Source organism: Drosophila bipectinata, chromosome 3L (genome assembly GCF_030179905.1).
Source record: "Drosophila bipectinata strain 14024-0381.07 chromosome 3L, DbipHiC1v2, whole genome shotgun sequence".
NCBI classification, from domain to species: Eukaryota; Metazoa; Arthropoda; class Insecta; order Diptera; family Drosophilidae; genus Drosophila; species Drosophila bipectinata.
In genome coordinates this window covers 8,959,512-8,986,538 of record NC_091738.1, presented here as the reverse complement: position 1 = coordinate 8,986,538, position 27,027 = coordinate 8,959,512, and the positions used below count along the sequence as shown (strand labels likewise).

The window sequence follows — 27,027 nt, the reverse complement described above, 5'->3', positions numbered from 1 at the left end:
AAAAAAAGAATAAGAAATAAAAAATAAAACCCAACCCGATTCTCTATAAAAATGATTCCAGGAAAACAGTCCCGTTAACGTTGGCACATTTCGCGTTGGATAATTGCTGAAACCTTGAAAAAATCAGCCCAGGCCATCCGAGAGCTCGATTACATAAAACTTTATTATGACAAAAGTAAAGCGTAATTTACTTCTTAAAAAAAAATATACAAAAAAAGAAAATAATAATATGGAGTACTGCAAAAAGCATGAAAATAGAAGTAGAAAACATTTCTGTCATGCGGTTACTGTGTGGTTTCCACTTTCCGGGAATATTACGAATCCATTGGCCTGGACAGCGTGAGAAATACACGATTTGGCTATAAGTGGGTCAGTTGGGATTTCGGTTTCATTAGAACTCGACGATCAAGTTAGATAATCGAGGCAGGGAAAATGAAGATGTTTTTCTTGTTAGAGGAAGTGGTTGAAATTCCACTGAAAATGTGACAGATAATTTGTGAATAAGGTGATGTTCTTTCAGTTTCAGATTTCTTAAAGCAACTTGAACAACCCACGAGGTTAATTGCCCTTTTAAGAAGTTCATGGCCTTTTAACGGTATTGCCTCTTTGTAATTAGATACTTAATTCCTTTGGCACATTGAACTCTAATCCTGGCTTTGGCCATAACTCCTGCCACTTGACTTTTTCGTCAGCTGTTACTAACAATTCTGTTACCCGATATTTCTTCTCCAACCGCCAGCCGTTCACTGACCTCTTTCCCCAAAAAGCCAAGTTAGCCAAAGAAAGTATTTTTCGCCCGAAAATGCGTCATGGCCCTAAACAGAAAATAAAGATACGCGGCTAGAGAAACATGAATGCCAAGAAACTGTGAAGAGTAGTTCATAGAAAGACAAATTATACATCCATGATCCGGCGATCGATAAAGATCTCCATTAGACCGAAACTCCAACTCCGAGTGCTGGTGGCTGGTGACTGGGTGACCCCAATCGGCATTCAAATCTCTCGCTTCAACTCCACGGCTGTGGAGCTGTGGTGCCCAGCTCAACTCTCACTTTTTGCCGATCACCGGCGGTTGGTCGGTCGGTGAAAATCATTCAAATTTCTGGGGAGGCAGTTCAACAAACCTCGGTGAACTCAATCCGCAGCTCCGGAGCAATGACACCACCTCGCCGGGCCCTCCGATCTGCACTGAAACCTTACTTTCTTTTACGTGCATATAGATATGGCTATCTTTGTCTTTTGGCTAGCCCTTTCTCTCTCTTGGGTTATTTTTTTTTAGGAGATATATCCATCGTATAGAGCGGTTGCCGTAGTTGCAACATTTTTCACTTTCTTTTTGGGAATTGCCATTTAAAAAGAGTTGCTTTTTTCGAAATACTCTAACTGGGAAAAGGGGATTTATTTTAAATTAAAATAAATAATATTCATAGAAATTTTTATAACAATTCAAAATCTCTTAAGTTTGTTGGAAAATTAAAAACCCTTCCTTTTAGAGTAATTCCACTTCGTCTTAGCTCTATTTGAAACTTACCTAAACGATTTCTGTTACAGTCTGGATCGCGGCTTGTTATAGTTTTTGAATTTGTTTCTCTTTTCGGGACAGGTAATTGCAGGTAGCCACCTACCCAATTGGAGAGTTTGAACTTGCCACTGTACAACGGAACCACTTCGTCTCCAAAAAAAAAATAAACTCGAAAAAAGCCCCAAAAGAAAGTGTTGAACTTTCCTCGTCTATGTCTCAATTTCTTGTCGAGCCAAGTTTGGTTTCGTTGATTCGGTTCGTGTTTATTGTAGCAAACATTAAATTGCTTTTAATACAGAGATGCAAAGATTTTTGTGTGTTTTTTTTTATTTGGGGAGTGGGGAAAATGAAAGCGCAGAAAATTGTCTTCAATGGTTGATTGGATTTCGAGTGGGGAGAGAAGACTATATCTCTATATCCATTAATTATTTGCTATTTTTAAGGAGAATTGCAACGACAGCTGCCAAAGGATTGCGCCTTGAGGCTTAATGTCATTTTAAATATTTTTAGTGTCTGTCGGTTAACTTTTAGTGCTGTCCATCGATGACCGCGAGGGTCACAAAGAAAGTTGCCGACTGCTGCCCATGAGGGTTACTCATTATGTAGATCAGGGAGTGTGGCGGGGAACAGGATGTCGAGACATCTTCATTTCCGTATCGTTTTTTGTGTTCCAGCATGCGGTTTTTATAGCCATCCTTTGGCAGTTGCATTTTTTATGCGCTTGCATACATTTTTGCCCCTCTCTTGTTTTGGTTTTATTTATTCATTTTGTTCAGGCCAAGTTAACCGACGTGGTAGTGTCACTGCAGTTTCTGGGTCAGCGGCGAGTGAAAGTCATGCGGATTCACAAGGTGCAACGTTTTGCATAGCTAGTGAAACGGTGAAATTATGTACTCAGTTTTTAGTTTTTATTTTAATTAAAATAATGTATTAAGATTTTTATAAATCAAAGCTTATTAAGTTCCTCATTAAAACAATCTCTTCCTTTATGTTTAATTAAAAAACTCTTCAAGATTTAAACAAGACCACACACACTCATATTTTCTCTGAATTTGCATTTCATACTTGACTTCCTTGGACCACTAATTAACCCCTGCAAATGAAAGAAATGAAAATAGACTTTTACCCGTCGAATTATGAATTCTTGGTTCCGAAAACAAAAGCGAAAAGAAAACACCTCCTCGAGCTCCCCAAAAACACCGCCAAACTTCTGGCATAATTAACTCAATTAATGGCAAAAAAAAAGTCGAATGAAAAGAAACTTTTCTTTTTTTTTGGAGTTCCCTCTCCCTTTTTGGTTTCAAAATGTAAGAATTCTGCGCCACTTTCCATGGCGCTCCGAAATCCAAGTTCGAAATTTCTTGGCTTGCCGTTAAACCTTTGAACCCGCGTCCAAAATCTGGGTCAACAAACACTCGAAAAATGAAAATTTCACTCTCATTATTGAGACGTCTGGCGCTGGCTTTCATCAATTGTTGTCTAACAAATTGTCATTATTAATGATCGGGCACAGATCTCGAATAAATACCCGGGTATGGGTAGCAGAAACCATTCAATATGGTTAAAAGTGAAAACCGTTGACAAAACGAAAGAAATTTGAAGAATTGTGAACCGGCAAAAATACGAAATACAACAAGAAAATCAAATAATAAGCCAAGACAGGGCCAAGCGCAGAAAGAAAGAAATACACTTTCGCTTTTGCTTTCAATTTCATTTCAAACGATGGCTCTTTCTCTAGCCGTCTCTTTCCCTTTCTCTAGCCCCATCTCTTTCACTGGCTCTGATTGTCTGTCGCGCGCATGCGTAGCAACTTAATGCGAGGCACGAGCTTGGCTAGCTAGCCAGTCCCCTCTTGCCCCTTTTCTCCAATTATATATCCAATCGGGCCTAAATCTGCGATTCGATGTGGTTTCTTCCTCGCCCATTTGGCCGTGTAATTGATGTTGATTTCGGTTTTTGGCCAAATGTCTGTCTCAAATGTGGTTAAAACGGTTGCTGGTTGGTGGGTCATTGAACCACATAGTATCATAATTTGAAAGTGCTATCGAATGGTTAGAGATTTAAGCCATGAACTTGTTTAACTATTGGAAAACTTTAATGTTTATGTGTTTGGGGAAATGGGAAAGTAATAAATATGGAAAGTTAAATACTATTATTATTCCGATTTAAAAGATTTAGATACTTAAGACTCAGATACCATAATTCTTAAAATAAGCAATAAGAAACCCCATTCTTAATAAAAACCATTTCCTAGTCAAACTCAAGAACATATTCTCACTATCAGAGGGGCTTTTAATACCCCACTTTAGCCAAGACCTCTAGACCAGAGTTGAACTTGCCGAAAAGTCAAGCACGACAGAGTGTTTCATGTTCATGAACAGAAAACGTTTTTGTACGCGTATATTTGAGGTTAATTCGCATAATTCATTGCAAAGACCCTCGGCGGCAATTATGAGGTTATTCAAGCACAATCACATACTCATATACCCATACCCACATACCCAGATACCCAGACTCTGGCACATGCGATCGTACCGCTGGCCTCCTCCAATGTTTGTTTGTGGTTGTTGCATTTGTTGGTTTGTCGCGCTCGCTGAGCATTTAGCTTGGCTCATGGGACATTGGCAATGATGATGGGTGGATTGTGGGCTATTGGGGGGCCAAGAGGGGCCTAGGGGGAGTGACAGGGGCAAGTGGGTGTTTGCCCGCCTCGAACGACACTTGCTAATTGCCTCTGACCTTTTTTTGGCGTTTTTTTTTTCTTCTGTATTTTATTCAGTGGCAAGGTACGCCGAATGCATAAAAAATCACTCCCAAATCAGCAAACTTTTGGACGAAACTTAATTCGAAACTGAAACCAAAAGTATGTATGTTTCTTCGCAATTGGGTTACCAGACGGCGCTTTCGTTTTCCAGCGTTCGTTGACTTTTTGCCAGCACTGTGTGCTCCCCACCACTTTTTTTTAAATTTTATTTTAATTTTTTTTATTTTGAGTGCAGCATGTGAAAAGAAAGTAAAATTATTATTTTTTTTTTGGTTCCGCTCCAGTTACGCGCTATTGCATCTCTTTCTGGCGAAAAGTTCAAAAACCCCTGAGAGTTTCACTTTCGCTTGAAGAGTCTTTGCGCAGGCGCAGCTGCCGTCTTCGGCTTGGAAGACTCCGGAGGACGGACAGAGAAACTTTCGGTGTTTTTTCAGGTTATTGACTTCCCGAAATAGCCTCACGTGAGGCTGTGAATTAAAAAGCCAAATAATTATGATGGCTATTTGCCCATTAAACGGCCGAAAAAACGGCCTAAGCCTCAAAGCCATATCGGAGGCCAATGATAAGTGTACTGGAAAAAAATATTATAATATTTAATTATATAAAATAGTATAAACAAATATTTTTTAATTGTATCATTTGTGAAATTATGTGTGCATTTTGATAATCATTACCCTGAACTTCACAAATGGATGTCAATACCAAATATGTACCTTCAGTACACCCACACCCAGCCCCTTGAAAAAAAATCACAAATGTCGCCGCAACTAATTCACAAATTGCTTTGCAGTTAACTGAAATGGTTTTTGCCTTGATTTAAGGTTAACAAAGCAAAAATCATTTACAGTTTCTGACTCGATTCCAGTGGCACATTTATTCGCTTCGATTTTTACATAAACAGAGACTAAACATGGCAGATTTTATGTGGGAAACCTCCAAAATATTTATGGCCGGCTGGTTGGCAGTTTTTTTTTTACTATATATATTTTTTTTATTTCATTTTCAATGTTTGCGCGTTATGGAAATGGGGTCACTTGCAAAAAGTCGCGTGCTCGGTGCGGTTTTCAGGGGCGCCTCGTACTTAGTCGCATTATTCGCACTGCTAGTCGCTGCTACTTACTTGGCTCTCAGGGCTGACAAATTTCTCCTTCATTTCTCCACTGCCTCGGGTTTGAGTTTGGCTCACCAACTGCTTACCGGTCTTACAAAGTCCGTTGACTTTCGTTTTCATAAGCGAAAGTGTACTCCATTTATTTGTCAATTTTTTGTGTTTTTGTTGCATTTCTTTCGGGCCGAAACGGGTTTTCTTAGCCGCCGCTTCGTTTCTGGGTCAACGAAAAGTTTCTTGTGTGTGTTGGCTCTCGGTGTGGAAAGTGTTTTTTTGCCTTTTGTCGAGGGAGAAATGGAAGCGAATGTCAATTATTTGATATTTGGACATTTAAATTATTATTAGAGACAAGAAGGGTGAGCGCTGTGGAGGGGTGCAGAGTTGAAGTTGGAGTTGAGTGAACTCTGGGCCGGGAGAAACTCCAACTTTGGATGCAAAGAAAGTGAATTTCAGTTGCGGTCTGCACACAGAAATTGGGTCGGTGGTACCAGCCAGGTCTTTAAGACCCGACACCCTCGTCTCCAGCCCCCCCATTGGTGTAACAAATTGGATGGCGCTTAGAGCCGGTTAGCTTTTATTTTTCTCTGTTTGCCGGCTTGGCACACGGCGAAAAGTGAAATTATTTTATTTATGAGCATTGGATTTGATTTTTATGCATTTGCGCTTAAATTATTGAATGGTTTTCGTGTATTTATTGGCCTGCCTGGGATAGTTAATGGCTATATTTGATTGTCCCGCCTCCTTGTCCGATTTATCGTATCTCCAGCTATGAGAGATCGATTTAGCCCCATTAACTTGATGTTATTATGAGTAGCCATGTTTTCTATATATATAATCTTTGTACCTTTTCCGACCTTTGTCAAACTTGAGCTAACTTTATTCATATTATTTTATGATGACAAGTGCTGAGATACGAGTATTTCAATGTGCTCGTGCCTGATAAATTGTAAGCTTTATGAGATGAGCAATGGCTCACATTTCCTGGCCAAATCCCAGACCCCACCAAGGCCCACTGAACAGAGCCCCAAAGACCTCAATTCACGCATAAAATCTGCAATCAAATGTAAATAGGAAAAGCTCATAAGCTCGTCGGGGCTTCAATATTGGGATATAAAAATGTCGAGCTTTGCACGGGCCACCAAAGGAATGTATATTTGTGGCAGGCTCACATCATCGGGGGTGGTTTCACTTTCACTTCCCGGGGGCGAGTCGGGTAAATGGTGCCAAGGATGGTGAGTGTTGAAGACATTGTCACGTATACGCCGCGTATGCCAGCAATTATGTATGCAAACGAGTCGGTGGGTGGTGGTTTTTGATGTTTGCTGTTCTCCAGTATGAGGTGGATGGATCCGAGTTGAACAATATAAGCACAAGGTTATCCAGCCTAATAGCATAAACAGAAACAAATATAAGGCGGCCAAGGATAAGGAGTTGCCAGTTAAAGCAGCCCGATACGCAATACAATCAGTTGATGGACTGTCGGGAGAAAGAGGGTCTTATTATGCGAGGCTTTTTATGTTATTAGCCCCTGCCTCCTTATTAAATGACGACTAAAATATGCAGCCTAATGCCAGGTAATGCCAGGTTAGTGTCTCGGGTCTTCCCCCCTCATCAATCATGGTTGGGTTTTCGGGACACCTTTCTCCATTGTCTGTCTAGTGGTTCTGCCTCCCTCCAACCAATATTATGGCGTTTCAAGGTCGCCTTTATCCTCATTACCCTCCAAATGAGTTGGGCTCGGCCCAGTATTTTTCCTCACAAATGTGTCGCAGTCCAAAATGCCTCAATTCGGTTTTTGGTCAATTTTCGGCCCACCTCGTACTACTATCAACATTACTTACACAGAGAAAAATAGGTATTCCTTTTAACTATAAGGGATTATGTTATTTATTTGAGTTTGTAGAATTTTTTCCCTCTGTAGTTTCGGACTAACTGATAGCCTGTAATTATCTAGCGTAGGCGTTCACAATGTTTACGGCGCCATCGTTTTGTGGTGGGTGTATCTGTTTCTGTTTCGGTTTTTCGGGACTGTCATTATGGTAGGTCCCATAAAAATTCCTGTTTAACAATTGCCAAGTTCTACGTCCGTTGATATGGGTTGGGCCGGGTTCCCTGACACGACGATGTGCCAGTGACAATCATTGAGAAAGGTTTACATTTTCGAGAGCATTTGCCAAATGAAGAGCTGTCTCTTGAGTGATTTACATAATTTTCTTTGTGGAGCGATATAATTTTAGGACTTAAACTTTCTTTTCTGTTGATATTGATTATTATTTGAATTGCTTTTGTTTCGAAGATTCTCTAATAATCAGAACCTTTCATGTTTATTGTGGTAATATATAGCTTATAATTTGGCTGAGCAGTCAGAAATGATGTGAAGGACCCACAGGCCCCCTGGCAACGTCTTCTGACAGGCTTATAAATAAAGCCCAATGTAGTCAGTGTCCTTGGAAGTTAGTGGGCTGAAGGCACCGCCCCTTTTTTTATAGGTCTTGTAGCTCTTCCTCCCCCCTACCCGATGGCGTGTAACACAAGAAGGCAGTGGAAAGTTGAGGGAACCAACTGTTGCCGGCGATAAATAGCTGGAAGTCCTCACTAAGAGGCTTTTTGTGTTATTTTCTTTTATTTTTGGCAAATGATAATAAAAACAAGAAAGGAAAGCTAACTTCGGGCGTAGCCGAAGTTTATATACCCTTGCAGTTAAAACCGGATATATATCGCACACAACGGATATAGTTGGCCGATCCTTATGGGAATAGGAATATATAATCCAATTTATTACAATACAAAATCTAAAAAAAGTCCCAAATTTCTATCTTCAAAAATACGAAAGTTGATATTTCTACCAAATACCATTTCCGATCGTTCAGTTATATGGCAGCTATAGGATATAGTCGGCCAATCCTTATGAAATTTGGCATGTCGTAATGTTTTGCCAAAAATAGCACTCATGTCAAATTTGAACTCTGTAACTTTAAAAACGTCAAAGTTATACCATTTCCGATCAATCAGTTATATGGCAGCTATAGGATATAGTCGGCCGATCCCGGTCGTTCCGACTTATATACTGCGTGCAAAGGAAAGAAGGGTGTGTGCAAAGTTTCAAGTCGATAGCTTTAAAACTGAGAGACTAGTTCGCGTAGAAACAGACAGACAGACAGACGGACAGACGGACAGACGGACAGACGGACATGCTCATATCAACTCAGGAGGTGATCCTGATCAAGAATATATATACTTTATAGGGTCGGAGATGTCTCCTTCACTGCGTTGCACACTTTTGGACAAAATTATAATACCCTCTGCAAGGGTATAAAAAGAAAACTCAGTGGGGCTGGGGATATGGCGCCGCCTGTCTCCAGTCTGCTCCTCTAATTGTCAAGGTCACCAGTCCCAGAATAAGAAATGCGCATACAATTCGACACAATGAGGACAAGAAACCTCTCATCCCCAAAAAAGAAAATTTATACAAATATCTTATCAAATAAAACCCAAAATGGAGCCCAATTGTTTGGCGTCTTAGCAATGCAAAACTATGGCAAACATTTTCAATGTCATGGCTCTGGTTTTTTTTTTCCAACCCATTCAGGAAGTGGTGCTAAATATGCCAAAGTCAATCCTCGAATGATCGGTGAATAAAATGAATAACTGAGATCACTTGATCGCCAAAAAGAGTGTTTAATGCATTCGGGTCTCGAGTGGGACAGGAAACAGTCGATGAAAAAGAAACAGTTGTGGATGATAATCATTCCGAAATTTATTCTCCCCGGCAACGGAATAGTGCGGAATAATTTGGTATATATTGTATAAAATCAAATGGGCTTGAATCTCATTGGAAAATAGAGGGTATAGGAGTGTAATAAATGTTAAGGGCCTTAAACTGTCAGTTGGTTAAGAACTCAAGGCAAATTGACATTTAAAAGCGAATTGATCTCCTCAGTCCATCGTCTGGCATTTATTCTCCAAACATCGAACGTAATAAGAAGCCCAGGGTCCGACTGGCTAAAATTTAAATACCTATATATACTATACACTCTGTATATCCCCACGAACGTCATATTGAAATGTAATGCCTGATCGACAGGCCGCTACTTTGTTGTTGTTCGGTGAGGTTTTATGCGTAATTTGATTTATTTTACATACTTCGTCGGAGCAGAGCGATTATAGAACTATAATTTCGCATATTGCCCATGTGCCAGATCGGCGAGAATTGGCCTTCGGGTTGCATAAGTGCCAATGAGGGACGGACTCGAAAAGATGCCTTTTAATGCCTTTCCACTCCGTTTACATTATTCAATGTCAGGTGTATGTATATATTTAGAAGAGTTCTTAAAGTTTTTTCTTTTTTGAAAAACTTATCTAGCTTTTAACCCTTTTCAAAATTTTACAATTAAACTAATGTCAACATTTAAGGAGTTTTGTGTTTCAAATGTTCAAAGGGGGAGAGTTTTGATTTGGGTCGAGCATCTCCAAAATATAATGCTGACATCAAGGGGATGGTCTTTTTAATAGCCCGGCTGTCCTAATTTTGTACCTCAGAGGCACTCTGAACTCTGAAGTCATAACATCAGCGGATTCTGCGCGTTGTAAGTTTTTCAAGAGTTTGAGTAGAGTAGAGGGAATACTCCAATAAAAGTTAGGGTATTTTTAGGTTTATTAATTTGTCATTAAAATATTTTCTAAAACAAAACATATGTTTATATTCTTAATAGACTATAAGTTTTGTAAAAATATTATATTTTTTTTTAAGAATTTCATAATATTATAGAGCATTTGTATATCCCCCTATAGTAATCTCCTCCTTTCAGGATTTCATCAGGCGCTTTTGTTTTTATGGCCAGCTCTCAACTTTGACCTTGAATCCACCGAATATAATAGGGGATTGCGGTGGAGGGTTGTCCGAGGTTCCTCGCCTCGAATGTGATTCTCATAAAAGTTCCCTCCGCAAAATTTTCGACGCAATTTTATATCTAAGGAGGGATTGCGACTGAAACTGGCACAGGGACAGGGATTGGCGGGAAATGCGTTGTTGTAATTGTGTAAATAGCAAAACGGCTCTAGGTTATTGGCTTGTGTGTGGGCCGTGTTTGTGGGGTTTGTGGAGCGCGTGTGTTTTGTTGTTTTTTGTGCGGTTGTTTGCCTTGGCACCCAACCCCATAAACAGGCGAACGGCAGGCGAAGCGTATCCCTTAAACGAGTGGGCCGAGGTGGGGGCTGTCGGGGCGGTGTTTGTAGGCGGCGCCCATGTTTGCTTAATATTTGTAAAATTAACTGGAATCGCCGCAAGGGGCCGACAGCAGGACTGGCCACTTGGTGTGGAATTCCTATTAACTGACTGAACGAAGTAGGGACGAGATCTCAACATTTCACTCAAAGTCCTTTGCCGTAAGATTTCCTATGGCTCTGCGTTAGATACGTTTTGGAATATGTATATCCCTATAAAATGTTGGGTTTTCCCAAGACCCCCATTTTTGTTTTGCAATCAGTGAATTTAGAAGCGACTTTTCTCATTCAAAACATTACTTAAATATCGTTTTCAAAATTTTCAATTTTTTTCCAAGGGCTCCCATACAAAATTGTGGGTTTTCCTAATTTCCGTACTTTTGCCCCTTCCGATGGCCATAGCTCTGCCAATTTGCATCCGATCAGGAAACAAAGTACCATTCAGTAATCAGCGAACCCAGAAGCGACTTTCCTTATTCAAAACATTGCTTAAATATCATTTTCAAAATTTTCGAATTTTTTCCAAGGGGATCCCCTATAAAACTGTGGGTTTTCCTAATTTCCATACCTTTGCCCCTTTCGATGGCCATAGCTCTGCCAATTTGTATCCGATCAGGAAAAAAAGTACCATTCAGTAATCAGCGAACCCAGAAGCCGCTTTCCTCATTCAAAACATTGCTTATATATCGTTTTCAAAATTTTCAATTTTTTTCCAAGGGCTCCCATATAAAATTGTGGGTTTTCCTAATTTCCGTACTTTTGCCCCTTCCGATGGCCATAGCTTTGCCAATTTGTATCCGATCAGGAAAAAAAGTACCATTCAGTAATCAGCGAACCCAGAAGCCGCTTTCCTCATTCAAAACATTGCTTAAATATCGTTTTCAAAATTTCCATTTTTTTTCCAAGGGCTCCCATATAAAATTGTGGGTTTTCCTAATTTCCGTACTTTTGCCCCTTCCGATGGCCATAGCTCTGCCAATTTGTATCCGATCAGGAAACAAAGTACCATTCAGTAATCAGCGAACCCAGAAGCGACTTTCCTTATTCAAAACATTGCTTAAATATCGTTTTCAAAATTTTCAATTTTTTTCCAAGGGCTCCCATATAAAATTGTGGGTTTTCCTAATTTCCGTACTTTTGCCCCTTCCGATGGCCATAGCTTTGCCAATTTGTATCCGATCAGGAAAAAAAGTACCATTCAGTAATCAGCGAACCCAGAAGCCGCTTTCCTCATTCAAAACATTGCTTAAATATCGTTTTCAAAATTTCCATTTTTTTTCCAAGGGCTCCCATATAAAATTGTGGGTTTTCCTAATTTCCGTACTTTTGCCCCTTCCGATGGCCATAGCTCTGCCAATTTGTATCCGATCAGGAAACAAAGTACCATTCAGTAATCAGCGAACCCAGAAGCGACCCATTTTTGTTTTGCAATCAGTGAATTTAGAAGCGACTTTTCTCATTCAAAACATTACTTAAATATCGTTTTCAAAATTTTCAATTTTTTTCCAAGGGCTCCCATACAAAATTGTGGGTTTTCCTAATTTCCGTACTTTTGCCCCTTCCGATGGCCATAGCTCTGCCAATTTGTATCCGATCAGGAAACAAAGTACCATTCAGTAATCAGCGAACCCAGAAGCGACTTTCCTTATTCAAAACATTGCTTAAATATCGTTTTCAAAATTTTAGAATTTTTTCCAAGGGGCTCCCCTATAAAACTGTGGGTTTTCCTAATTTCCATACCTTTGCCCCTTCCGATGGCCATAGCTCTGCCAATTTGTATCCGATCAGGAAACAAAGTACCATTCAGAAATCAGCGAACCCAGAAGCGACTTTCCTCATTCAAAACATTGCTTAAATATCGTTTTCAAAATTTTCAATTTTTTTCCAAGGGCTCCCATATAAAATTGTGGGTTTTCCTAATTTCCGTACTTTTGCCCCTTCCGATGGCCATAGCTCTGCCAATTTGTATCCGATCAGGAAACAAAGTACCATTCAGTAATCAGCGAACCCAGAAGCGACTTTCCTTATTCAAAACATTGCTTAAATATCATTTTCAAAATTTTCGAATTTTTTCCAAGGGGATCCCCTATAAAACTGTGGGTTTTCCTAATTTCCATACCTTTGCCCCTTCCGATGGCCATAGCTCTGCCAATTTGTATCCGATCAGGAATCAAAGTACCATTTAGTAATCAGCGAACCCAGAAGCGACTTTCCTCATTCAAAACATTCGTTAAATATCGTTTTTAAATTTTTCGAATTTTTCCCTTGGGGTACCCCTATAAAATTGTTGATTTTCCCAAGATCCCTATTTTTCTATTAGAAGAAAGTATCTTCTAATAAAAACCTAGGTATGGAACATCACACAATTGTTTTAATTATATAAGATCTTTACTAAAGACACATAGAGTCTTTAAATAATAAACGTAATCCAGTCGCGTGGGTTTTGCGACGCCATTGTCTAAATATGTTGGAAATTGTTGAATGAAGGTGGCAGTGGAGCCTCCCAGCAACCCAGAAGCCGAGAAAACGGCGAACCTAAAAACCCGAGTCCTGCTCCGAGTCGCCGTCTCGAATTCCCGAATGAGCGCCACGTGTAAATAAGCAATCAAGCAAGTCGAGCACCAGCGTCCTACCTATCCACCGCCCACATGCCACGTGGCAGATAACGAGACTGGGCCTGAATCCGGACGGGGTTTGGGGACAGCCGGAGGGTCGCAGCTGGAGGCACCAGGCATGCAATGTTATTGTCAAGGACATTTCAATACAACACACGCGTCGCAGTCGTCGAACCCCGAAAGCCCTTGGCTCCTCCAACGAAATTTGTTTGCCGAGAGAGGGAGTCCATCCACTGCTCTGACTCTTCCCGAATCTCCTCTAGCTCCCACAGGATGCTGTGGCATTGCCTTTGACCTTTCTGAAGGAGATTTCCAGAACACTCAATGTGGTTGGCTTCACTGATTACTCAAGGTTTGAAACACTGTGAAAAATGGTTTAAAAAATTAAAAAGTTGTAGATTTTTTTTAAATTTTTAATGTACAGTTTTTAGTTTTTAGAGTAATAACTTAAGAAAATATATATCTGTAATATTTATAAACTTCACTAATCCACTTTAGTTATAAATATAATCATTAATAAATTTCTTGAAGTCACTTCGAGTCTAAAGAAAGGATATATGTTCGAGTTCTAAGGATTTCTAATCTAATTTCAATAGAAATTACTAAAGCATTGACTCTTAGGGAGCCAATGGAACCGGAAAATCAAGAGGACTACCCATTCTATTGACTCTCCTCGCAGGCAAACAAAACAAATCGAGGAAAGTGTCTCTAAATAAATCTGCTTAAAATCAGAAATCACTTAGCCACCACACGTACACCCGCCAAGGACTCCGTATATGTTAGTGTGTGTGTAAAAAAGGAGCGCGTGTTGGTAATCAAGTGCAAAAGGGAGCGGAAGATGAAAAGCCAGGGGAGATGGAAATCGAAAAATCGGGAAGAAATGGAAAAAGAGGCAGGAGAGGGAGCATAAAAAGTAAATGGAAAATGCCTGGCTGTGGCTGGAGGGGACCTCTGACCCCATGGGCAGGCGCGTGCAACACTTGTCAGCGTGACCTTGCCAGCTGTCAATGCCATTCGGTCTTCAACCCCCAGCGTCCTGCTCCTGTTTGTGTAATTTGCGCGCTTAGCATATTTTTAGGCGCACCAAAGTTTCGGCACATTTATTGTGTTTACCCTTACCCGACACTCCTTAGTGTTACGACCCTCCTCCTGCCTTTCCATCCCATCTCATCCCCAAAGGGAGCCATCTAACGGCACTCGTTTATGTGGGCAACAAAGGGTTAAGCTTCCACCCTGTCGATGGCAGTCAAGTTTTTGGGGATCAAGTGGTTACGATGGTCAAACCACTTATTGAAGAGGGGTGTCAAAAACATTGGAATATACACAAGTAGAATCCATTTAAATGCTAATAGCAAGAGTTTCCTGAAATACTCATTTCCCTTTTAAATAAAATCCCATAGTTTATCGTTAGCTAATACCAAACAGAGAAAAAATACCCAGCATTCATCTAATTCTAGTTTATTTACGTACAATATCTAGCTTTTAATTCAGTCCAAGTGATTCAGTTTATAAAGAAAGCAAATTACTCATACGCCACCGATTCTTTTTCCCATTCTTCCCCCTCTCTCTCACTCTCTTCTTACGTCTCCCTCTGTTGGCAATTTGTATTTGTAATTTCAATTATGGTTTACACGAGTCAACCATTATTGCTGTTGTTGCGGTTGCCGGATGACGCTGACGTTCTCCTCTTCATACTAAATATATTAAGTATACGCCCCGAGTTCGTTCGCCAGCTGCATTTGGCATTGGGCGCCAGACATCACCACCCACCAGCCACCACCCCGCCGAGCCACTGACCAGCTGACTGATATCAGTACTGCCGCTGCAGTTCAAGTTCAATGTCAAGCGCATTTGCTTTTGTGTTGATATGTATGTATATTATTCGAGTGTATTTCGCAGCTGAGTTATTTTCCTTTGTATCTGTGGCTCCTCCGACTTTTTGCTCCTCTCTTCTTGGAGCTATAAACGTAAATTTCTGTTTATATTGTCGATGGTATGTTTTAGCCATCTCTCTCTCTTTTTTTGAGTTTAAATATTGTTGATTTATTTTCAAGTTAATATTTGCAACTCTTAAGTGAAAACGATTAAATTGTTAAGAAAATAAACAAAAAATAGACAATAAACAAACTTAATAAAAATAAGATAAATTATGGAAAAATAAATATTTATAGATCTTTTAAGAGAAACATAATAATATTTACCTAAAGTAAAGCCACAATGTTGTTACCTAATCGGAATTGATTTCAAAACAAGTGTTCATTTAAGGTTATTTATAGGAACCTTTAATGATAACCCTTCTTCAAAAGCCTCTCCAAAGCGAGCTATATAAAGTGATTGAACTCGGATTAATTTTAAGAACAAGCTCTATAATATTTTCCCCAAAAATATATAGCTCCTTCAAAAAAATCTATTAAATTACCCTCTCCCCCCTGATCGATTCTACGCACCCTAATCTATGAACCTTTCGCACCAAACTGTCACCAGGCTGGGAAATATAAATCGCAATATTTACCGACTTTGGGTCCCCAGCTATATAGCACACAAGTGAGGGTAAAAAAAAATCCCCTAGCCCCTCAAGGACAACTTGCGCATAATTCCAAATAAAATGTATAACCATTAGGGGCGATCCGTGAACCGTAGGTGGGGGTATAGGAGGCAGTGGAGGGGTTGGTGCTGAGCACGCGGCACATAAATGAAATTTATTATATGCTGCGCAAAATTTTCTATACATTTGCCATAGAATTTCGTTGGCGGGAATTTTGGGTTGTGCCTTCCTTTCGATATTGTTGCTATTTGCTATTTTGTCTATTTTCCCCACCACGGGCCCCAGGGGGAATATATCAGGAGGGGCTTAGTGGGGGGAGGTGGAATAAAAATGGCGGAAAGCAAATAAAAAAGTGCGTGTAGATTAGTTAAGGACAAGTGGACTGAAGTGTACCTAAAAGTTAACATCCTATGTATATAGTAATAACATAATTCTAAAAAAAAATAAAATAAAATTCTATACTTTATAAAGAAACTTTTGATTTTTATAATAAAATATTTTCTTAAACTTCTAGGTCTAGTATACCCCTAATTCCAAATAATAAGTAATATCAGCACTCGGCAATAATGCCCGAAAAACCAAAGGCCTATGCTGACGACAATGGCTATATAGAGTGTTATATACCCCTGGGGGGAAGCATGGGGCTCGAAGGGGGGTGGGCGGCTAGCTAACAATCACATGCGTACGCACGCGTGCAGGGGGTGCGTAGAATGGCGGGTGGGGGAAGCGGGCCAAAAAAAAGAACGCGTTGCGTGAGTTTTTTATTTCAGCGCGTGCTCTCATCGACGCTACCTCTCCCTCTCACTCCTTTTGCCAGGCCAGCCCCAGCAAACCCCCCCGGCAGCCTTTACCGGTTCGACCCCTCTCCTGCCGCCAATCATCTGATAGAACTTTGCTAATTTCATCTAATCAGTTGACCTTGAATATTTGTTTTATTCCCAACCCCTCCCAGCCGCTATCCCGCGGGTCTATTTATTCTTGTTTCCTTCTTTTTTTTAGATTTTTTTCGCATACTTGTGTGTATTGTTGTTGTTGTTTTTGTTGGAATTTGCCCTGCTGGTGCTGCTGCTTCTTATTCTTTTACGCGCGAGTTGTTATTGGCGTTGTTTTTGTTTGTGTTTTAATTTATTTGAGGCTTGTTTTATTTCAAGGTGAAATATGCGCAAATAAAAAATGTCGAAAAAAACATATCGAAAGGAAATTGCCAAAAATATCTGAGCAAAAAAAATACTGATATCAGTGAAAGAGTTGAGAGGTGGTGATACCCTTTAATATTATAAGATGTATGAGAGATTATATTTAAGGTATAGGTAGCAGATAGGTATTATTCAAGGTATTAATACTGAGGTATTATGTTATTATTTATCTTTAAATTAATAATTTACATACATATTTATTTTTAAGATAATTTCCTAAGCCTTTAAAAATATATTTGATTTTAAAACACCCTACAAATGTTGGCTATACCCTTTATACCCAAAAAAAAAAATACAACCACTTGCCGGCCGGATTATAGCCGCAGCCTAAGAAGAAGAGTAGCTACATCCTTCTGAACACCCTCTTGAACACCGTTTCAAAGTGCATTGGTGGGCTGCATTTCCTGCTTGTCACTTGTCGCCTGTCACACGTTACTCATACGCCACCGGACCCACATACTCGGTTAATTTGTTGCGCCTGTAACTGTATCTGTGCGCCAATGTCGGTCCCCCTCGCTTACTGTCTCGGTTTCTGATTCTAATTTTGTTCCTGTCTCGTTATGGCCTCCCCTCTCTCACCACCCACCTTTTCCCACTTGGCTTTGACATTGACTTTGAAGATAACAAAGAGTGTGATTGTGAGTATGTGTACAAGTGGCTCTCGCTAGCTATGTACCTCTCCCTCTTCGGGTATCTCTTTCTGGCGCACATTTAAAATTAGATTGCACACATTTGTATTAGGCTGCCTCTTATCGGTATTTTGCGGGAAGGGGTAGGGGGTTGGGTGGTGGGATGAGTGTCTCCCTATCGCTGGCATCGACTATTGTTATCTACACGCGGTACCCACGCTGCCCAGACGCCTTAACCAGCTACACATAGTGCCCCGCCCCCTTAGTGCCTGTGTCGCCACTTTCGGGTCGTTGCGATCACACACTAATACAGCGACAACAACAACACCGATGATTTGATTATTTCGGCAAATTCATTTTGCGACTCTTATCGCCTCAAGGTCACGGCAAAAATTCCATATAGACTAATACACGCTTGCGACAGACAGGCGCGACATTGAAAATAATCGTAAAAAAAAAAATAATAATAATAATAAATAAAGAATGAGTAGAAGCTAAAAGAAGAAGAATCCGGGTAACAGTAAACGGTGGCGTATACTTAATATTTTGGCAAGGTATAAAATATTGCGTATACGACACGTTGCCTCTAACAGATGACTTGTTTTGAAATATAATTATTCCAAATAAGCTGAAATACCTTCCCATTAAATAAAAACACTTTTCAATTACTTTTCATAATTTCTGTTGATATATTTTAAATACTTATTTGTAATATTTTATTCACATATTCCATTCTGGGGGGAGAGGGGATTTTTCATTGTGTTTCCATTTAAAACAAACTGTAATATTATGTTATTTCACAAATACAAATTTTCTTTTTTTTTTTTAAATTTTAATTCTTTTTTTTTAATGGAGATTTTTATCAATTGTCAGAAACATTTTTTTGTTTTTTTGTAGCTTTCTTCGCTCTTACTTGCTCACCAGTTTGAAATTTTTGCCAAATCTTTTCTTCATTTAAAAACTCTTTATTTTTTTGCCTCAATTTGATTTGTGACTGTCCTTGAAAATATATTCATGTGTATATATATATATATATTCTTGTATGTTAATAGATATTATTTATACTGTATTTCATATGCCTCAGCTGGAGTTGCCTCTTCAATTAATCCTTTCAATGTGTTTTTTTTTTTGTTAGTTTATATTACGTTACGTTAAACTCTTACGGCTGTTTACGATTACGTTTTACATTTACTTTTACGTTACGTTACGCTTAATTGTCGCAATTTCATTGTTTCAGTTGTCGCTGCCGTCGTTCGGTCGAATATCCTCACCCATATCCACCATAAATATCCATCTCCAACGTAGATCCATATGCTGGGATAGTTTTTACATAAAATATTCACTTTTAGATACACAATTACAATATTTGTTCTTTGTTTTTGCTGTTTTTGTGATTTTTTATGGCTAAAAGTTACGGACAATGTTACATACACTTACATACATGTACATCCAGACACCAAAATCGTTTCATCTACGTACATATGCTCGTGTATATATATATTTTTTTTAATATTTATATATATATTAGAGTCAATTATTGAAGTGTGATATCTTTGTTAATTCTCGCAATTTCAGGTGGAACCAATTTCCTTGCCTACGCTGCATAAATTTTAAAAGAATATAATTTTTTTTCTATGGATTTTCTTTTGGCTCTCCCCTTTCAATGCTGAGAATTATTCGTTTTTTTACATATTTTTTTATACACATAAAATTGTTGTTGATTTAATTCTGATATAGAAATACTTTGGATATTTTTTTACAGCTCGGTAGTTGAAAAGCGAAAATAACTAAAATAAACCATAAATTCTTACCATTTCGAACCGAAGAAAACTGAAAATTGCAAAAAAACTCGCAACTGAAAATGAAAATATAAATAAAAAGAACTGAAGATTTTTTTGAAAATTTTTAAACAAATTTTTTATTGATTTGACAATACAAATTTCTGCGCCAGTGTATTTTTTTTTGTTGTTTTTGTTGAGTTTTTTTTGTTTGTTTCTTTGTTTTTTGTTGTTGTTGGTTTGTCTAAGCATAAAAATAGTAATTAATTAATTATAATAATTAATAATCATAATAGTACAGCATAATTAAAATGTAATTAATGTAATAGTTTTTTTGCTACCGCAAGTTTTTTTGTTTCTTCACTTTAATATAAATGTATACTTTACTTTTTAAATAATATATCATAATTTCTGTTTTTTTTTCTTTAAATTTTTTTTTTTGTATTTTTTGTTGGTTTTCTAAGATGCCAATCGAACATTGAATCTTTAAGCATTAATAATTACGTGTATTTATATGTACTTTAAATATGCTTTTTGTTTTTTTTGTTTTGTGTTTAATTTAACATTTAACTATTTACACAACAAATATATTTAACGTTGGGTTTTCTCTGATTCCTCATAATCGCACTGCTCGCACTGCTAAAAACTTGAAGCATTTTGTTTGATTTTCATTTTTATTTAATCATATATTTTGTGGTTTTTTTAAAATTAGAAAACAATATTCATTCCACTTGATTCTTCAGCATCAGAAAAAAGAGCTTTGTGCCAAAGGAGAAAAATAAGGATACGGTTATAGAAGTACTATATAATAGAAAGTGGGGAGGATGGTGGAAAAAAAAACTATAACAAATTCATAAAATTAGTTTAATTCATAAAAAATGAATCGTTCTCAACTTAATTGTAGTTAAAATTTGTTGCAAACTGCACTTCAATTCTGCTCGGAGATCGCACAATAAAAAATTTCACACACATTTCTTTTTTTTTTTAATTTAATAATAATAATTTGCAGTTTTTTCAAAAGACATCCAAAAAAAGCAAAAGTAGTTTTGCTCCGACTACAACTAAAGCATTAAACATAGTTACTTTTAAACATAATTAATATTTACAACAAGATCTTAAAACTTATAAAACAATCAAGGGCTGATAGACGGGGTTTTGAGAGAAGTATTGAGGGCTAAGGGGGGTTAGCAGCTTCAGAAATATTTTTATTTTTTATGTTTTATGTTTTTTGTTGCAAAAATGAAAGCGCTGCCTGAAACAGTTTGTTTTTTTGTTTGTTTGTTTGTTGCTTGCTACTTTAAAGTTTAACTGCTAAAATATATTTATGTTTTTTTCTGGTTTTTGTTTTTTGTTTTTAATACCATTCAAGCTTGGGTTTTCTTTTTTCATTAATTTTAAATTAATAACTTGTAGTTGTTTTGTTTGTTGCTTTAAATATTAGTTTTTAAATTGCATGCATGTTGGTTTTGCTTTCAAACTTTGTACACGTCTCAATTAAAAGGTAAAATAATTTAATTCAACTTCTGCCGATCCTTCAGATCCTGCTGATCCTTGCCTTTCCAGCCTCCCAACCTCCCAGTCTCTGTCTCTCCCACATTTCCATACATCCAACCCACTTACGCCTCCAGCATGACCTTGTGCACGGTGGTGGTCAGACCCGGATTGGGGGAGCCCACACTCGCCGGGGGACTACTGCTGGGGGCGGGACTGGCCGCCGCCGACGGTGGTCCTCCGTTCGATGCCGTCACGGTGACATCGGCGGACAATGTGGGATACCGCTGAACGGCATTGGCGGCTGCCACCAGGGCGTGCAGCTTGCTGGGTGGTGGCGTGGGTGATTTCTTGGACAGATTCAGGGGCTGCGCCGAGTCGGCAATGTCCACCTGGAGCTCCAACAGCGGTGTGGTGTTCGATCCGGAGCTGGAACTCGCCGGAGCACTCGAGCCGTTGCTGGTGGAGTGCGGCGACTGGAAATACTGACAGCTGCCGGCCGAGCTGGAGCTGCAGTTGGAGGATGAGGAGGAGGAGGAGGACGAGCTGGAGCTAGAGCTGGAGCTGGAGCTCGAGCTGGAGCCGTTGCTGTGCGGCGACACCGACTGCTGGCGCTGCTGGCAGGTGGTGGTGATCACCGAGCTGCTGCCCCACCGCTGCGGCTGGTTCTGGGCCTGGTGCTGCTGCTGGCCCACCGAGGGCGGTGGGGTGGAGCTGCTGCTGCTGCTGGGACTGCGGTTGCCGCCAACCACCATTAGGCTGCCGCTGGTGGTGCTGCTGGCCGCCGTGCTGTTCTCGCGCTTCAAGTAGTTCTGGATGATGTCGCTGCGCTTCATCTGCTCGGGCGTCATGCGGGGCTCGGCCATCAGGGACTTGGCCAGGACCGAGTGCGAGCTGGCCATCGAGGCCTTGGGGCTGCCGCGGGTCAGGTGCATGTGCAGCTGGCTCTGGGCGGTGCTGGCTCCCATCGGCGCCGGACTGGAGCCCACTGACATGGCTGCCGGGGGCGGGGGCGTGGCCACATTGTTCGGGATGGGACTCTGGCGCGGACTCACGGCACTTAGGCTATTCGATCCGGACGTGGAGCTGCTGGCATCGGCCTCGGCGGTCTCGAACTCGCGATGCCTCAGGGCGCGGAATTTCTTGTGCGGCTTGTAGGCCTCGTCCATGAGGGAGTTGGTGTCGTAGAGGGGCGGAGCCTGCAGGACGCGCTTCAGCACCGGCATGTCCTCCACTATCTGGCGCTTCAGATGGCCACTGCTAGAGGGCTGGGGCGAACGGACCGGAGAAACGGCCACCACACTCAGCTGGGGATGCTGCACTACCTGGCCCACCTGGGCGGCGGCGGCATCGCTGCAGTCCAGGGCATCATCCACACTGGAGCGCGGACTGGAGCAGGAGGAGCTGCCACCGGAACTCACCGCCTTGCACTCGTTCTTCTCGTTGCCCGACTCGATGCCCGAATCTGTGGGCGAGTCCAGCTTGCGGTAGCGGGCCGCTCCGGCTGTCAAGTGGTGGTGCAACTGCGGGTGCTGCTGGTGGTGCAGCTGCTGTTGTTGCTGCTGCTGCTGCGGGTGGAGTTGCTGCTGCTGGGAGTGGCTGATCTGCTGCTGCTGGTGGTGGCGCACAATCGGGGTGATGGTCAGCCCGTTCTGGGTGAGATGCGCATGCGAGCCGACGATGTCCATGTCAGCGGCACCGGAGTCCCCGCTCGAGCCGGAGTTGGCCCGATTCCGCAGGGGGCATCCACCGGAGAGGGTGGCTGCCAGGAGCGGAGCAGAGCTGGCCAGAGCCGAGGGCTGCTGCTGGGGCGGCGAGGGTAGGCTGACGCCCTGGGGCTGCGAACTGCTCGGACTGCCGTAGTCGAGGTCAGCGGACTCGCTGCTCGAGACAGAGCCCAGTGGGCTCTTGGCCGCCTCCACGTCCATGGCATCGGCCCAGCTGCCCGAGGGCGACTTGCTGTTCTGCTGGCCGTCACTGTTGTTGCCATCCTCCATGGACCACATCTGCTGGCGCAGGAGTTCCTTGTGCTCGGTCCGAAAGACGACCAGCTTCTCGGTGTGCAGGGTGCTCAGGGTGCGCAGATCGGGCATCGTTTCCAGCAGCTTGGCGAGGAACTCGGGCTGATCGGGCCTATTCTGGGCCACGATATACTGCAGACAGCCCTTGAGCCGCGAGTACATCTTCTCGATCAGCTCCAGGTTGCGCAGACCGGGTCGGTCCGGTGTGATCAGAACGATGGCGCAGAACAGTCCAATCTCCGCATCCGTCAGGTTCATCGAGTTCATGCGCTCCGCAAAGTTAAAGGTCGAATCCACCAGGAAGCGGGCATTGGCTCCATTCTGGATGGCATCTCGTCGCATCACCTGGCCGTTCAGGCAAATGATGGAGTTGATCGACGAGTCAAACATGCAGATCAGACGCACAAAGAGCGCATCAAAGAGTCCAGCCTTCAGAAGCGTGAACTTATCGTCCTGGGTGAGCAGCTGGAAGCCGGGTATCATGCCGGCAAAGTCAATGACACCGCGGATAACGTGTGCGAATCTCTGCGAGAATTCCTGCTCCGATTGCAGTTCAGGGGCGGGATTCAGTGGACAGGCCTGCAAACAGAAAGAGAGAGAGAGAATAGGGGTTAGAAAAATATAGTTAACTGTTGCTTGGTATAGTTGCCACCACCCCACCCCCTACTATCACGTCATGGCATTTTTTACACGCGAAGGTCAGCGAACCTCACCACCAGCCCCCCCAAGCTCACAAGCTCACTAGCTCACTCATTTAAATCAATAATAATAACTATTTGTACTTCCGCACACACAGTGACAAGCTGTCAGCTATGTGTTGTCTCTTTCTAACCTCCCAACCACCCCAAACAAATGTCGCATTTCCTTAAACGCCACTGGAAGCTTTTCTCCCCCAAAGCTTCCTCAACTTTCTGTTAGTTTTCTAGTTTCTAGGTAGCACCCCCCAACCCCAGTTGAGCTTTTTGCTGCCTGACATTACCAGCCAAGGTCGACGAACTAGAGTTCAAGGTTCCGGGCTTTTGTTTTCGCAATGGCGCGTGTTTTTTTTCAGAGGAGGGGTGGTTGAAGGGGGTTGGATGTCTGAGCCAATGCGAATGTTCATGTTATTTCGCCATTTGGCTTTCCGGGTTTTGAGTTACATGAACATGCGCCGCCAAGTGCCGCCGCAGACAGTGAACGTGCCACAGCGGAAGACACTACCACCCACCAACCATCCACCCCCCACTAGACACTCTTCTGATTAACCTTGAAAGTCTTCAGAATGAGCAAGAAAATGAGAAAAATAGCCAAACCGGCAACCGGCTAGAGATTTTCCACCTACACACCACCCCCAACCCCCCCTCTCAGACTATATAGCCTCCGATTCTAGTTGACGTCGTGGTTGGCTATCATTTGAAAATATTTTCTCATTTGCGCAAAAGCGGAAATAGTTTTTGCGAAAAATACTAAGGAGTGTGCGAGTGTGTGGGGGGGGGGGGGGCTGGCTATTTATGACTATACCCCCTTATAGTCCCTCCCCTTGACCTTGTTTTTTCCCAAAAATAATTCCCAGAATTCTTTCACTAGTGATATTAAATAATCTCTAGGGATTGGGGGGTTTCTAGTCCCTAACCTTGCACTGGCAGTGATCTTCCGTCATAAATTCAATTGCTTCCTAATGACAACCCCCCCTACTCTTTCTAATTTCTATTGCATTTGTGACGCCGCTTGTCTGGCATTTGCTTCCTCATACTGATGGCATTTTATGCATATTTTTTTACTACCTTACTTATTATTATTGTTTACTCATATATAGAGTGCGACGGAGAAAAAAAAAAGAGTGCCAGGAAATAGTATAGCCCCCCAAGGTTAAAAAATAACAAGCTTCAAGGTCGTATATAGTTCTTAACCACCGATCGTAGCTGATAATGATTGGCTTTCTCTTCAAATCAAATTCCAATATTTTTTTAGCCTTGGACTTGACTTTGTCAGGATTGTGGTCGGCACATGTGGTCTTATTTTAAAATTTAAATAATAATTTATTTAAATGGACAACGCATGTGTCTGGGTTCTCCTCTCTCTTTCCTATTTCTTATAGCCGTCTCTGTTCAACCCCTCGATAGCCAGCTCTGTGTGTGCTTTCATTAATAATGACGCTACGCTTGACCTTGAGCTTTAGAACTTTATTTGTATATATTTTTGTTGCCGAGCCGGCACACGTTTTTTTGTATATAAGTACTATAATATATATATATATACATAGCTATACAGCACTTTTCTTTATCGCTTTTTGAGCTTTGGTATTTCAAATATTCTTAAGGGTTTGGTTTGCGATTTTTGGGAGTAGGTCCCGCCTGACTTCCTTCATTTATCCTTCTATTATTCTATTATTTTTACAAAAAATTGCTTTTATCAGAAACGTCATTAATTTGACATTGAGAAGCGTTTTCGTCAAGAACTTGACCCCAAACTTGACGCATTTGAAGGCCCCATTCGCCAAGAATCGCTCAAAAAAAAAAAGAGCCGAAGAATCGCCAAAGAGCTGGCCGTAGACGCGTCTACGTGCGGGCTGCGATTTCCTGGTTTGAGAATCGTGCAAACAGGTTCACCTTGGCGCATGACTAACGCCAGCCAGCCAGCCAGGTAGGTAGGCAGGTAACCAGTACTAGGCAGAGATCTATGCATGTCAACAGAAGTCGGCGGCCCGGAAATATGACTTCGCCTACGCCATAACCTTTGGGGAGTAACTCGCGAGACACATATTGTGATATTTTCATAATTTTATGGACCTTTTCTTAAGAAACTTACCAGCAAAGTGGGCATGGAGTAGGAGGGACAATCGCGGGCACGCTGCCGCATCGCTGAGACCTTCTCCTTGGTGAACTCGCAGGTCTCGAGGTGGGCGCGCAGCACAGCGGCCAGTAGGCGTGGCTGATCGTCCAGCTCGGTGGCAAGGGCACGCTGCTGGCCGCGATTCTGTGTACTCTGTTGCATGGCGGCCAGGATGCGCGCCTTTTCGCGTTTCGGCACGCGTCCAAAACGCACAGCTGCAAGTAGAAAAAAAATAAAAGGGGTGTTAAGTATGGCCTTGTAAAGGGTGTTTCAACTTAAAAGAGAGAGAAGAGAGGAGGGGGGAGACCCATCAATTACAGTGGCAGGTGCACAGGACAGCTGTTGTCACGCAGGAAGTAGTGCTCTTATTTTACAGTCCTTGGAAGTGGGTCATTGCCTCAGAAGCTTCAGCTGCTGCCAGTCTACAAGTCTTCTGTCTTTAGTCTTCAGTCTTCTGTCTCTTTGCTTGTTACACTTTCTCTTTTTTTTAGATTTTTTTTTAAGCCCAAAAAATTTGTATGTGGGTGAACTTTCACATTTCACCAAGGCGATAAAAAAAAGGCACGTTTGTGGTCACGTTTTTTTTTTGTGCAAAAACCTAAAGGAGAGGGAGGAGGAGGTGGGTGTGCTAATTGCAATCTTAAGAAAATCTATACCTCCCATTGGGTGAAATCTATCCAAAATCTGACAAATGTTTGGCCAACTTTTCAATGTCAAAAAGAAATTTCTACTCGCATGGTTTTCACTCTGGCCCACAAAAGTGAAATAGCCGGGCCAGGCCAGCCTCGGCTTTACTTGATTTTTCCAGCAGCCGGCAGCCGTCAGTTGGCAGCCGAGAGAGTTTGACCCACTTGACGAGCAGCGAAATTCAGGTCAAACGAAATGGAAAATGATGTCTACGCCGGCGCAGCAGCTACAAGCTCTTGCTACTGCTGCGCCTGCGCGTAGAAATTAGAGCGGCGTTCAACTTTCCAACATTGAGAGCCAAACCAAAAAGTTGGTCAAACATGCGATATTATAGCTCTTTTTTTTTTAGAAAATAGCAACGCAACGTTGCCTTCGCCAAAGTTTCGTTTCAAGTTTAAAGCTCTTCCGCGGCAAAGAAAAAAAAAATACAAAAAATTATTGTATGTTTATAAACGAGGTCAACACTTCAATGGCGCTCGCTTTTTGTTGTTGTTGTTGTTATTGTTGTTTGTTTGGTAAACAAAATGATGGTAAAAAAAAACAGACAACAAAAAAACTAAAAGCGAATCAAAGTTAGAGTGAAAAGTATCTCAGAACTCTTTGCATTTCTCTGGGAGATGATTGGAAACCGAAAGCC

General features: G+C 41.4%; 2 protein-coding genes across 6 annotated transcripts in view; both read right to left on the bottom strand.

Annotated features, from left to right (window-relative positions):
• Tsp74F (Tetraspanin 74F) overlaps positions 1-27,027 on the bottom strand; it is an 81,882-nt gene that overhangs the window by 36,429 nt on the left and 18,426 nt on the right. The gene's annotated exons all lie outside the window — the stretch shown is intronic.
• The window catches only part of Eip75B (Ecdysone-induced protein 75B), an 81,463-nt gene continuing 73,123 nt past the window's right edge, over positions 18,688-27,027 (bottom strand). For all 5 annotated transcript variants that reach the window (XM_043212114.2, XM_070280354.1, XM_070280353.1 and 2 more), the window contains 2 exons: positions 25,680-25,918; positions 18,688-23,471 (listed from right to left, as the gene is read on the bottom strand). In XM_043212114.2, coding sequence (XP_043068049.1) covers positions 20,997-23,471; positions 25,680-25,918 — 2,714 coding nt within the window. In that variant the 3' untranslated portion in view covers positions 18,688-20,996. The remainder of the gene's footprint in view (positions 23,472-25,679; positions 25,919-27,027) is intronic.